At 45.1% G+C, this 13,817-nt stretch overlaps 1 protein-coding gene across 2 annotated transcripts in view; it reads left to right on the top strand.

The window, feature by feature from the left end:
* SNAP47 (synaptosome associated protein 47) overlaps positions 1–13,817 on the top strand; it is a 71,105-nt gene that overhangs the window by 41,364 nt on the left and 15,924 nt on the right. The window contains exons 3-4 of one of the 2 annotated variants that reach the window (XM_040241315.1): positions 1,984–2,474; positions 9,165–9,289. In XM_040241315.1, the coding sequence (XP_040097249.1) occupies positions 1,984–2,474; positions 9,165–9,289 (616 nt within the window). The remainder of the gene's footprint in view (positions 1–1,983; positions 2,475–9,164; positions 9,290–13,817) is intronic. The other variant, XM_040241316.1, reaches the window with a different exon arrangement.

The raw sequence follows: 13,817 nt of genomic DNA on the forward strand, positions 1-13,817 counted from the left end.
GTGAACCAAGGACTCCTAGGGCTGGTGCCTGCCTGATTATGAGTGGAACCTGTTCCCAGTATAGTTGCCTGTAGGGCCTGGGGTCCCAGAGCTGATTGTTATCCGTTGGTGGGTGGTGCCAGATTCTTGTGTGGCTGGCTACAGCTCTGTTGGTCCAGGACTGGGGTCTCTGCCTGCTGGTTGTCAGGGTTATGGCTGTGCAGTGTGGGAGGTCCCAGGACTGTTGGCCACCTGCTGGTGGGTGGAGCCATGTTCCAGTGCTGATAGTCTAGACTCCAAAGAAGTACATCTACTGATGCCCTTGCCAGCTTCAGTATCCTCATGATGGAACCTAAATAGCTCCCATAAATGGCTGCCACCAGCATCTGTGTCCCCAGAAGTTTTGGTGGCCTCCTACCTCCCTGGCAGGCTTCTCCAAGTGTAACAGGTAGGTCTGATATAGACTGCTTTGAAATTACTCCTTCTTTGCTTGGTCTCTGAGCATGTGATACTTTGTATCATTTAAGAGAAACATTTCTCTTTTCCTAAGCAATGGCACCCCACTCCAGTACTCTTGCCTGGACAGAGGAGCCTGGTAGGCTGCAGTGCATGGGGTCGCTAAGAGTCGGACACAACTGAACGACTTCACTTTCACTTTTCACTTCCATGCATTGGAGAAGGAAATGGCAACCCACTCCAGTGTTCTTGCTGGGAGAATCCCAGGGACGGGGGAGCCTGGTGGGCTGCCGTCTATGGGGTCGCACAGAGTCGGACATGACTGAAGCGACCTAGCAGCAGCAGTGGGAGGAAGTAAAGGTGTTCATTTTGTGCCATCTTGACCACTCCATTATATAACATATTCTTTTTGTTGTTATTGTTTATGTTCTGAATATACTTCAAAGAGTGCTTCCAGCATTTGGAGGTATCAGTTGAGATGGTTGAATAGTATTGTTCAAAATTTCTATATTCTTACTAATTACCTTTGTCTTCTTGCTGTACCAGTTATGGAGAGAAATTTGTTAAAACCTGCAACTACTTTTAGTTTTGTCAGTTTTTGCTTAATGGATTTTGAAGTTCTCTTTTTAGATACATGCATATTTACTGTCATTAAGTCTTTTTTTTAGATTGACCCTTTTATTATTATGCACTGTCCCTCTTTTCCCAGTAACATTTCTTGTCTTAAAGTTCATTTTTGGCATGCTATTTTTTTATTTTACTTTTCCAGTCCCTTTACTTTCAGTCTGTCATGTGTCTTTATATTTCACGGTGCTTCTTGTCAACAGGATATAACTGTGTTTTATTTAGACTGACCATGTGCCTTTTAGTTAGAGAATTTAGTCCACTTACATCTGGTATGATTACACATATGGTTGTGATAATTCTACCGTCTCGTTCTTTGTTTCCCGTTCATTTGATTTGTTCTTTTGTTCCTTTGCTTTGCTTTTCTTCCTTCCACTGTTTTCCTTTCTTACTGACTTTTTAGATACATCTCTTGATATATCAGTGGTTAAATTAGGGCTGTGTTGTCCAATATGATAGCCGCTAACCGCATTAAAGTCAAGTTTAAAATCCAGTTCGTCACTGCTTTGGCTGTATTTCAGGTGCCCAGTAGGCACGCGTCTCCATTGCTGGATTAGGAAATACAGATTACTGCAGAAAGTTCTATTAGATGGCTCTCTGAAGGTTATGATCAGGGTTTATTTTGGTCAGACTACCCCAGGTCAAGTGTGAAAAGAGCAGTATTCTAGTCAGAAGATGTTTTTGTTGTGTGTCTACTCCTGGTTATCTATGTATCTGTAGACAAATGTCCCACTGCTCTTAGCCTCAGTTTTCTTTTTTAAAACATAAGGATAATAATTCCTGCTTTTGCTGCTTCTTGGAGTGCTTGTGGAAAAGAAAACTATAAAATGGTAACATTCTTTCTAAAGGTCAAAGCAATTTTCCAAAAAAAAAAAAAAAATAACACCTGATTGTCTACTTTCTGTGTTTTGTTTGCTTTTTTAGGTTGCTGACCGAACTGGAGTCTCCTTCTTGGTGGCCCTTTAGCTCCAAGCTTTGGAAGACGCCATCGGAGACAAAGCCCAAGTGGGACACCTCCATGGCTGATTCCAAAGCTTTCGGAAAAGAAGGGATAGTGATCCAAGTTCCTGCTGTTATTTCCCAAAGAACAGAATCTCATGTTAAACCAGGAAGACTCACTGTCCTTGTTTCTGGGTTGGAAATCTACAACTCAGATTCTTTGCTCATGCACAGATTCGAAAGAGAAGATGTGGATGATATCAAGGTCCACACACCTTATGAAATTAGCATCCGCCAGCGGTTCATTGGGAAGCCAGACATAACTTATCGTTTGATATCTGCCAAGATGCCAGAGGTTATCCCCATTTTGGAAGTACAGTTCAGCAAGAAGATCGAGTTATTAGAAGTCGCCATGATGCTCAGAAGTGCTAGAACCTCTTCCCTAGCAGAGAAAAGCTACTCAGTCTGGCAAGCAGGTGAGTGATCATCAAAACAGTCTGAGCACAAAACCTGTAAAGTCACAGTCAGACTCAGCACACGCATGGTGCATACTGACCATGGTGCATCACATAGCAACTGCTGGTTTCAGCTCACTAGCGACTGCCCCTTTGCTTGCAAATAAAAATATTTTCAGACCGTTTTGCTTGGTGTTTACCCTCTGAGTATCAGATCACTCAGTTTTATCATTTCCTTTAGAGGTGTGGTTTCCAAGCAGGTCAGAAAGGTTTTGGTGACACTTTCAGAAGAAGGAAAGCTCCCAAGTTAGATGTTTTCACCTCTTTCCTCTGTTTGATTTGAGAACCAACACTTTAGGGTCTTAGCTAGCATCATCTCCACTTGCTCTGGTGTGTCTCCACCCGGACCCCACATCACTCTTGGTTTTCTTGGCACTTGGTTGAGGTCTTCCAAGCCCACCTTCCAGATGTGTGTTTGGATGTCAGAATTTTTGATAACTATGCAGCATAGTTTTTGTGTGATTTTTAGCATCTACAAAGGTTGTGAAAAACCTTTGCTTTTCTTGGCAGTGTGGCTTCAGTATCCTCTTGCCGGTCTCTGTGGGGTGTGGAGGGTATAGCTGAGTCTTGCCCCAGGGTCCAGTGTGGGTGGCAGGACATGTGGATGTGAGGGTGTCAAGTGGTATCTTGATGGAATTTTTATTTTTTGATTGTGAGATGAAATATCAGACACCTTTTAGTTACTTTTTGGTCTCGCAGATTTCTCTCTGTGGGTTGCTCGTTCTGTTTGTCTTTGTTTTTCTACTAGGGTTTTTTTTCTCTCTGATATAATTATAGGGGTTCATTATTCATTCTAGATAGTCATCCCTCGTTGATTTAGAAGTGACAAATACATCTCCCAGACTGTCAGCCTCCATTACAGAAACCTCTAATTTTGCTGTGGTCAGATCCACCACTTTTCCCCTTAAGTTTATTTTTGAGCACTGCTTAAGAAATCCCAAAGTCATAAAATATTCTTCTATTTTCTAATACTAACATTATAGGTGACATTACTTCCTTATTATAGTGATTTTTCTAATAAGTAATAATCTTTTCTTATTAACTTCAGTTGTTAGAGTTTGCTTATAAGAGGTATGTTTGTTACTATTCCAGTTCCTTTCATTTCCTTTTCCTCTTAAGTGATTGATTTCAGTATGTAATCTGTTTACATAAAAGGGCCTAAAAAGGGTAGATTGTACCAGCCAACATCAGATCCTGAGCAGAAGGACCCTTCAGGAAAGGCCGTCTGCAAGCTCAGTCTGGTTAGCTCCTCTGATAACCCAAGTCTTTGAGTCCTCATCCCTGCTGTTTTCCTCTGGGGAGCCTCAGCAGTGAGAGGAGGAAGGAGGGCCTGGCTGGTGGGCCCAGATGCAGAGCACTGTGGGCTACTGGTTTTAACAGTGCTGTTGAAGAATCCATCTGTACCAGGTTTGATGCCAGGTACCTGTACTCCTGAAAACCATCCTTCTTGTCATGGAGCTCTACCACATTCGATTCATTGTTAGGCATGGTGGTTTCAGAGAGAGAACGTGGCACAGAATGTTACAAAGGAGATGGCAGGTGGGAGTGTGTCTTGTGTGGCACGACGTCATATTGTGCAAGTGAGAAGAGGGCAAGCTTGCTGGGCCTTGCTGTCACGGAGGGCAGATCCCGAGGAAGATGGGATGATAAGCTCTGGCTCTTAAGCATACAGGTGGCAGATGGGGCTAGAGAGCAGCAGGGAGTGAGCGCCAGGGACTCTGCAGCTGTGATCGGACTGCAGGAAGCTAAGCGACTGTAGATTTTGCAGGGCCGCCCATCTGGAAAGGGAAAATGGGCCTCTTGCTCACAAACTGAGGCTGCGAGCAGAGACTGAATGTCTTTCTTCTCAAGGAAGCTGCAGATATTATACCTTTAAGGTTTTTCAGCTGATTGAACCAGGCCCACCAGATTGTCTAGGATAGACCCCCTCCCCTAAAGTTAACTGACTGAGAGCTTTCCCCACATCTATAAACACCTTCCAAGCAACAGCTCGACTCGGGTTGGATTGACTAACTGGGGACTATGGCCTCACCCATCCCAGGAATGGATTGTATATATATGGAATGAGCTGAGCCACATCCACCGTGACAGATTGGTTTTCATTTCAGTGCTAACTTTAGCTTCTGAGTGGGATCCCTACAGTGTGTCTGAGTCTGGACTGAGCGTGAAGTGCCATCCTCCCCTTGTGAAGCTGCCTTGCCAAGCAAGGCAGGTGTACCTTACAGCTGTGGATTTGGAGGAAGACAGGTGATGAGTTACGTTTGGAAGAAGCCAGCATGCGGAGTTCAGTGAGCAAGCGATATCTCATTTGCTTGGAACTTCACAGTGGTCCTGTCGAGCCCAGGATGAGAACTTCCTTCTCACTGTTACCCTTCTTGGTGTTGCATCTGTCAGCACCTCTGTTTTTACTGTTCTGTATGGGAAACAGCAGAAACAGTGGAGATAGAAACCATGACTTTGACATCTCAGGAACGTCTCTCTCTCTCCTCAGTGAGCTATTTTAGTACAGTGTGTGGCCAGAAGGTGGCGATCTAGTAACAGTGGACCAGTGCTTGTTAAGAACCAGAGTCCAGAAGAACTTTCCAGAGACCTTTGTTGTAATGCATACTGTAGACAGATTGAAAGCCTAGGTGGCCAGGCTGGGACTGGGGGAGGAGGAGAGTCTCCCGGGCTTCAAGGGCTGGAAATGATGCAGGTGGGAAGATTCCACCTTAGGAAAGAGGAGTTGCAAATTGCTGTTTGCCTGTGCAGTATCTTTAAAGTAATCTTTTAAATTTTAGAATAGTTTCAGACTTGAGAAGAGTTGTGAGGATAGCACAGAGTACCCGCGTCTCCTACACCCAGCTCCCCCTGTTCTTGTCATCTTACGTTAGTACTGTTCATTGTCACAACTGTGAACCTGTCTGTATTGATACATCTTTACTCACTAAATTCCCTGTTTTATCCAGATTTCCTTAAGTTTTACTGTTCCAGAATCCTATCCAGGATCCCACATGATATTTTGGAGTCTCATCTTGGACTCATCTTTGACTATTATGGATTCTCAGACTCCCCTTGTTTGATGATCTTGACAGTGGTCAGGTTTGTAGCCTTTTCCCAAGCTGGGCCTTGTCTCATGTTGTCTCATGACCCACTGGGGTGATGGGTTTGGGGAGGAAGACCACAGAGCTCTTATCATAAGAGCAAGGTCCGTGCATGGCATTCTTAAGGAGTTTTTTGGTCCTGAGTTTTGTTTTTACTGTTTGCTAACTGTTGCCTTCTGAGAGGGGCCTTCTCTGACCATCTAATTTAAGAAGACTGGTTTCCCATTCACTGACCCTGTAGAAATCTTGCTTAGCACATGCATCTCTGTAAAATGGTAAGTAAGCTTCTGGGGCATTGAAGTCTCTGCACAGGGCCATTAATGTAGGAACGTCTTTTGAAACAGTGAGGTTCTGACCCTGGGACACAGCACCGTGCCTACTGCCAGCAGGGCTCCACGGGGCTTCTGGGCCATGGCCGTCAGGCTAACTGCCGACAGACCCCCACGTGGCCACTAGGACCCGAGCACCGCGCTGACTTCACACAGGCCCTGTGCAGTTACTAGGGCACGATGACTCCTGACTGTTGACAGGCCCTCAGAGAGCTGCTTGACCCTCAGCCCCTTGATCGCTTCCAAGGACCCACAGGTCTAAGCTGTGTGCAATATAATTTTGTAAATTTGAAAGTAAGTTTTTTTAAAATTGTAATTAGTTGAGACTACTATCTCTCTCCATTTCAGCTTTCTCTCTCTTATACCTCCTGTTACATTGAGGACATGGGGCATTTTGTGTTTTTTTTCTGAAAGGGCTTCCCACTCCAGTTATATAAGCTGCTGGATAGAGTAGGCATTCTCCTGTGTCATCAGTGGGGCATTTGGGGCCCAAGGACAGAGAGAAGGATTTGCTTGTAACTAGACCTGAAGCAGTTTTTCTGCTCGCAGGGCAGGCCCTGGTGGTCTTTGCTCTGAACTTGCGTTGAGGCGACCAGTTTGTGTCTAATGCACAAGGGTGCTTTTGTGTCTGGTGCTGCCCCTGCCGGTCCGGTCCCTGCTCAGGGCTCCCCCTGATGCCTCCTTGTCCTTAGAAAGTGGGATCATTTGTAAATTCTCACGTAGCTTGAACAGTTTGTGCTTATTTTGTTTAACTATTAATGCTGTTGACTTCTGAGATAAAAACCATCCTATACTGCATCAAATTAATTTTTTTCAGAAGATATTTCAAAGCATTAGAGTAACTGAGTCAGCAACCCAGGTCTCAGCACACAGTTCTGAGGGTGGCTGAGTTTTGTCCTAGGCGGGACCCTGGTGATGCCACAGCTCATTGTGAGAAACATCTCTGATTAGCATATTCCAGGAAGAAAAGTCCTCAATTGTGATTTTCTGGTTTTCAATCCCACTTGTTAAAAATTTAAAAGTAGTATGCTTCTGCCTGTCATGCAGCTGTACCTGCTGGCATGGGAACCAGGGTGACGTTGAAGGAGCACAGCGCTGGGCTCAAGTGCACGAGTGTGAATCAGACGTGGGCCTTGCTCCCGGAGAACCCAACTGGGGGGAGCCCAGTTCCAGCAGATGCCGAAAAAGACAAAGAGCAGTGCAGCACCAAGCGAGTCACTGTCACTGTGTAAACTGAGTGACCCCAGGACAGATGACGGGAGATTGCTGTAATGAATGAAAGGGCTGAGTGGAGAACATGTCTCCAGACTCGGGCTAGGGGACGTCTGTCTGCATGGCACGTGCAGTGGGGTGCATGGTGGGCAGGGCCAGTATGCTGGGTCAGGCCAGGGGGGCAGGAACAGGAGTGTGCGGGGTCAGGGAGCAGACTAGGGAGAAGGGTGTAGGCTGGCCGAGGAATTCACTTTCACCTATTAGGCCAGAGAACCACTATTACATAGACACATGAAGTGCGCTTGGCCGTCATGTTACCGCTGATAACATTTTAAGGTCATGTGCATTAGTTAGCTTTTCCTTTAGGCTGATAATAGTTAGTAGAACACATCCTCTGTTGTCCAGTTTAGCTCTGATGGTGTTCTGTTGCTAATATGTTAGAAAAGTGCTTTTTATTAGGTACCATCTTAGTGACATTTATGTCTTGTAAGACCAACCAACAGTGAGTTGTATGCTGTGGAAAGTTCTCTATTTAATAAGCCCTTAGGATGATGGCTCAGAGGCTAAAGCGTCTGCCTCCAGTGCAGGAGACCTGGGTTCAATCCCTGGGTCAGGAAGATCCCCTGGAGAAGGAAATGTTAACCCACTCCAGTATTCTTGCCTGCAGAATCCCATGAACGGAGAAGCCTGGTAGGCTACAGTCCGTGGAGTCGCAAAGAGTCGGACACGACTGAGCCACTTCACTTCACTTAGGATGATGAAGTACTGGCACTTTGGAGGTTGTAGAACACGGGTTGTGAAATCAGTTTGGTTGGTTGCAAGCAGCTTTTATATAAAGACTAGTAAAGCAACCTGAGTGCATGGTATGTACTGAGGTTTTTGTGTTGTGACTCCCAAGGTATATGTGACGGTGTAGCAGTTCTGTGTAGGTTGCACTTCTCACAGGTGTGCACAGTTTAAAGGCAAGCAGTCTCTCATAGGGTCTCCTTCCCAGGGGAATGCTCAGGTCTGCAGTGTGGAGACCCTGCCCTTGCCTCCATGCAGGTTTTGCTTTGCATCAGCTGGTTCCTGAGCTCACTCTATCTGACTGAGACTCTAGTAAATACGCTCTCATCCTCATGTCTTCTCCGCTCAGTTAGGGAATTTCAGGGAGTGTTAGTGTGTAAGAATTTTTTAAGAAATAAGAATAAGGGGATACTTGTGTACCTGTTGGAGGTGGCTGTTCTTTCCCCTGAGCAGGGACTTGTGCAGTTAGCATACCCTAGAGTTACCAGCTGTATTCCTACTCTTCAGGCCCGGCAAGAACTGGACCCCAAGATGAATTTCCTTTCCTAACAATGCACTGATCAGCTGCTCTAGGCCATTCTGCCAGAAGGCAGCGCTGCTTACTGCCCTGACGGTCCTTGGAAGGAAGTGAGGGTGTCCCATCTCTGCCCTCCCATTCTGCTGAAGCAGAGCAAGCTGCTCAAAGGAGTTGGTCCTGGAATCTAGATGCTGGTTCTCAGACCAATGTGCTTGCATCTTTCCAGCACCCTAATAAACTGGAGAAGAAAATGGCAACCCACTCCAGTGTTCTTGCCTGGGAAATCCCATGGACAGAGGAGCCTGGTGGGCTACACAGTCCATGGGGTCACAAAAGAGCTGGACACAACTTAGTGACTAAATAATATATACTCTTGGGTAAAAGATCTTTCTTCTCAAAGTCAGTTATAGAACAAGATCCCGAGTATTTACTGTGTTGTACACTCCAATCAGTGTTGGGTAAGGAGGCAGCCCTGGGTTGGGATAGAAGACAAGGCTCAGGCAGGTCCCACATTCAGTCAGCTAAGCAGAGGCTCAGCCAGGTGAGTTCACCACACTTACTGCTCTGGCAAGCACAGAGGCTCTGCACCCATAGATGACTGTGAAAACACTGTCAACCTAAAGAGCTCTGACGGTCTTAAACACCACTTTTTCTAAAGTTCTGAATGTGCTTGTGTCGTTCACACCTTCTGGAAGATGCCACTGTGTTTGACTTTACATTTCAGCATCTGGACTGATGGACCAAGCCATGCACTGTGAATCCTCCTCAGGGAGCCAGGAAGGGAGGCCATTCCAGCTACAGACAAGTGAGCCAGTAATTTCTGAGGAAGACACCCAGGAGCTGGGACAGGTAACATGCATTCATAGTGTTATATCCTCCCCTGCAGGCAACTTCTCTTTCTTGCCTAAAAACAACTTTCCACTGATGTATGCTTGCCTCTCACCTACACAGAAATGTTGGACATCCATGTGACTTGCTCAGCTCCTTGTGGCTCGAAAAAGGAGAATAAAGGCATTGCCCATTCTGATTCCTTTCATTTTGTGGCGTGCAGATACACTTAGCATTCCCGTGCACACATAGTAGTCTTGCTTCTTGTATGTGTGTGTGCGCACACGTGTGCTCTGTACATGTACATGTATGCATGTATGGTGTGTGCACACATATGCAGCACCCGTGTGTATGCCATCTGTGTATGCACTACCTGGGCATGTATAGTTGAAAGCACTTGCCCTCAAGTGTTGAACACTGGTTCTTGAGAAGGCTTGCCACTGTTTGTCCTGGAAATTGAAATTTAAACAATATTTGATAGAAATACTTTCTATTTACCTTCCTGTGTTAATGCTGGACAACACAGGGGCCTTTTCTTCCTCCTTTTTAAATAATTATGTAGCAGATACCTAGACATTGTGTCATTTCATTCATAAATATTTCAGTAGCTTTAAAAGAACCGTTTTAAAAAATCAGCACATATATATGTGTTAGTATATTGTATTGGTGTTTTCCTTTCTGGCTTACTTCACTCTGTATAATAGGCTCCAGGTTCATCCACCTCATTAGAACTGATTCAAATGTAAAGCAAAATAAAGTAAAAATAAAAATAAAAAAATAAAAAATCAGCACAGTACCATACTCACCTTAAAAAAGTAAAAGGTAGATTCCTTGGTGTCATCAGACATCAAGCCAGTGCTCAGGTTTCCCTTAGTTCCCTCGTTTAGAAAAATGGGTCACATGTTTGTTCCAATTGGAATCCTCGTAAGGCCCCTGTATTGCATTTAGTGAAGTGCCTTTAATTCACAACTTTCCTCGGTCATCTCTTCTTCTTTTGTGCTTTATTTGATGAAAAAAGCTGAATTGTTTCTCTGTCAAAATTTTGCACCTTGCAAGATATTGCTTCCTTGGTCTCCCTACCTCCCAGCAGGTGGTGAGCTGTGTACTCTGCCTTGGCGCTCCTGTAGGTCAGTTTGTAGCTCTAGAGGCCCCATCAGATCCAGGCTCCGTTTTGGAGAGACTGTTTTGCTGATGGCACCCCACAAATGTCATCAAAGCCTTGTATGCCTTTTAAACCTGTTTTTAGATAATTTTATTCTGTGTGTCTACATAGGCATAGACTGCTTCAAGTTCAGCTTTTTCCTTTTGGGGGAAAAAAGTGTTCATCTTTTACTATGGGGTATTTTAAACATATGTCATTTGTCACTTATTCCTTCTGATCTAACTGAATCGCTTTTAGTAATGACACGTTAGACATGCGCTTTCTAGCTGCAACTAGCAAATTTTGCAGCTTACTAATCCCTTCTTTGGATAGGCTTATTGACTCCAGAACACTGCAGATCTTGTCTGTCTTGGGGCTTGAGAAAGCTTTTTACTGTGAAGGCAAACTTAACCTGTTTTTGTGAAAGTGAATGAGAGTACATATAGGCCTCAGACTGGTAGGATCTGGGTGCCTTCTCTCACTCTCCAACGAAGATGTCTGTGGCTGAGATGAGTTCTCCTGTGTCCCACCGTTGGGCTGAGACTGGAGCAAGAACATGGCTTTTTCATGGGAAATGTAACAGCCTTATCTGTTAATTCTACTGGTGGCCATGTAGTTTGAGAGGGCCCTTCCAAATTCAGATAAACACTCTCTGCTGTGATGTCCAGTGTGCCCTTCCCCCAAAAGCTAGACGGATAGAATGGGAGAGACCGAGATGGAGGCACCAACAGCTAAGAGTAGAAGAAGATCCCTCAGTAACAAGTGAGGTCGCCATTCTTCCCCATGAAAGCCGGTGTCTGTGTGGTTGGTCCTGACTGTCATCAGCAAGTCTCCGTGGGCCCTGTGGCGTCCGTGCTGGGAACAGCAGATGCCGTGGTCATGAATCAGGATGCTGGCTTTGGGGCAGAGGACGTGGTGCTCCCTGAGCGGTTGGGCTGGCAGGATCTACCCACAGGAGGGGCGGGACTTTGTGCTGGTTAGCAGTCTCATTCTCCTTCCCTGCAGGGAGAACGTAGTTTCATACGAGGTTGTCTTTTTGAGGTAAAACACATGTTTCATATTTAGAGAAGAATTTTGAGCTGTGTAGCTGAAGCTCGGGCATAGGTAGGAATGAGTTAAATTTCTAGGGAAAATGAAAATGCAAGAAAATCTCCCTCCATTCATCTGTGGTTTCTGCTGCAGATGCTATTAAAGTCATTACGTGAAAATGGATTTTGGTGACTTAAAGTGCAGTCGGGGTGCTAGAGAGAAGACGCGCCGTGATTTCCTAAGGGAGCAGCGTGCTCAGCACAGTGTGCCAGCTCCCTCTGTGCTGGGCCTCTGCAGCAGGCATGTGGGCTACAATTGGGCCCCATCTGCTGCGTAGCTGTGGCTGTCCACCATCCGCTGTGGGAGGGCACGTGGTGGAGGAGGCCGGGAGAGGAACCAGAGTCCCTCCGAGGGGTTTGGCAGAATCCCGTGAATCATTTCCAATGTCTGATGTGCTAACCTTTCCTGCCTCAGAACTCGTGCTCTTTCGTTACTAACTCCGTGGCTCCCGTGTATTTGATACAGCGTTTGGAAGTGATAAGACAAAAACGGCACGGTTCTGTCCTCAGACATTGCACTGTTGTATAAAGTTTCTTCATAACTTCTTAATCTCCACTTCCGTGTCTTGTGCTTGCTATTTTTTCACCCTTCCTCCGTCTTTCACCAGAGAAGGGATCAGGGTGGAAAGCTGGCCTGGCTCTGGCCTTCCGGTTCATTGGGTTCTTCAGCGTCCCCAGCCGCGGAACAGCGGTGAAGGAAGACTCGCCCTGGGCGCGTCATCATTTCCAGGAAAAAGGGCTGCACACAGTGTGGGTTCATGGCAAGAGTTTAGGGCATAGTTTTGAACTTTCTGTTTGATTACACTTGGGCATTTAGCTTGCCTACTGTATGTGGTATCTTTATAAACAATAAGTGCAAAACACAAAAATTAAAAATGGAGGTGATTCATTCACTTCAGTCAGAAAGTTGGTTTACTGGAAAACTTAGCTCGTCAGCTGGCATGAGGAGAAGAGTTTATTGAAAAGGCAGTCCTGTGGATGCCTGTGCTGGGGAGATGACTGAGGGCCAGGCCTTTTGTCTCTGCGTTGATGAGCCGAGCCAAGTTCCACATGTATCTGCACTGGTAATTCACTAGATCGTTCCTGAAATAATTCAAGGCCAGAAAGGATGCTGTGGCTCTCTCCTTGCTAACTATCTTAAGAAATTAATGTCCTTTTCTCTCTCTCTTTCTATATGTTGTGTGTGTGTCTATTTATATTCTTTTTCACATTGTTTTCCATTATGGTTTATTACAAGATAATCTTATTTTCTTTTCCTTTTTTCTTTCTTTTTTGTAGAAATTACAAAATGCGTTTCGTCTTCAGTAACTCCACCGTTCTGGTCTTTTTCCTTGTACTTTTCCCCCAGTTATTTCAATTTGTCCCAATTCATGTCTCCTTTCCTAGTGAGGAAGAAAAAGAGTCTTTCATTTCTTGCATAACTGATGTTTAGCCTAAAACAAATGTCTGAATTAGTGGGATTGTATAGCCCTGGCTTCAGTGTATTTACTTGTTTGTTTGGAGAAGACAACACATCTGGGTTTCCTTGAATAATTGTCAGGACAGAGTCATGAGATAATGAGTGAGGGGTGGTAATCCATGATGCTTCTCCTCAGCTGTGGCAGTAGGCTAAACCACCCCTCAGAAATGCACATTCTAGAACTGATACTTCTTAGGATGAAGGTGGGAGTGGCTAAACTGGTAGGCCTTCAAAAGTAGAAAGGCAGTGGTAATACATTCCACCAGCTATAGGACCACTGACCAGTACTGGGAGGGCGTGCCATCACCTTTGTTGGAGTGGGGACAGGGAGCTGGACATGTCCACTCAAAGGAGTCTGGATTTTGTCCTATAAGTAGCTTGGAATCACTGAAGATTTTTAAATAAGGAGAGATGAGATGATTTCAGGTTTTTACTCATTCTCCTCAGGTTCTCTTGTTATTGTCCTCTGCTTCCTTCTGAATATTTTTCAGACAGTTCATTTCATTTGTTAATTACGAGGCACAGTTAGAAGGTTAGTATTTTTATTTATGGTTTTGATACCAATCTGAATATTAGAAACGAAGTAGGCCGTTTATTTAAATATATGTTACTCTAATTGTGAATTACTGATAAATGTTTCTGACATCATATCCCATGTCATTTCTAAATGTTAAACCATTAGAAGAGGAAGAGGTACTGAGTAGCTTTTGTTGTCCACATACAGGGGACATTTCAGTGGAAGGTCATGTGGCCTAGGATGAGCCCTGGCGTAGGAACCTGGCATCCTGGTGCTGGCCCCAGCCCTGCCTGTTGTCTCTAGTCCTGGGAAGGCTGCTTCGCTCCCCTGGCCCCAGTCTCCAC

Source organism: Oryx dammah, unplaced genomic scaffold (genome assembly GCF_014754425.2).
Source record: "Oryx dammah isolate SB20612 unplaced genomic scaffold, SCBI_Odam_1.1 HiC_scaffold_5, whole genome shotgun sequence".
In the NCBI taxonomy this organism is placed as follows: domain Eukaryota; kingdom Metazoa; phylum Chordata; class Mammalia; order Artiodactyla; family Bovidae; genus Oryx; species Oryx dammah.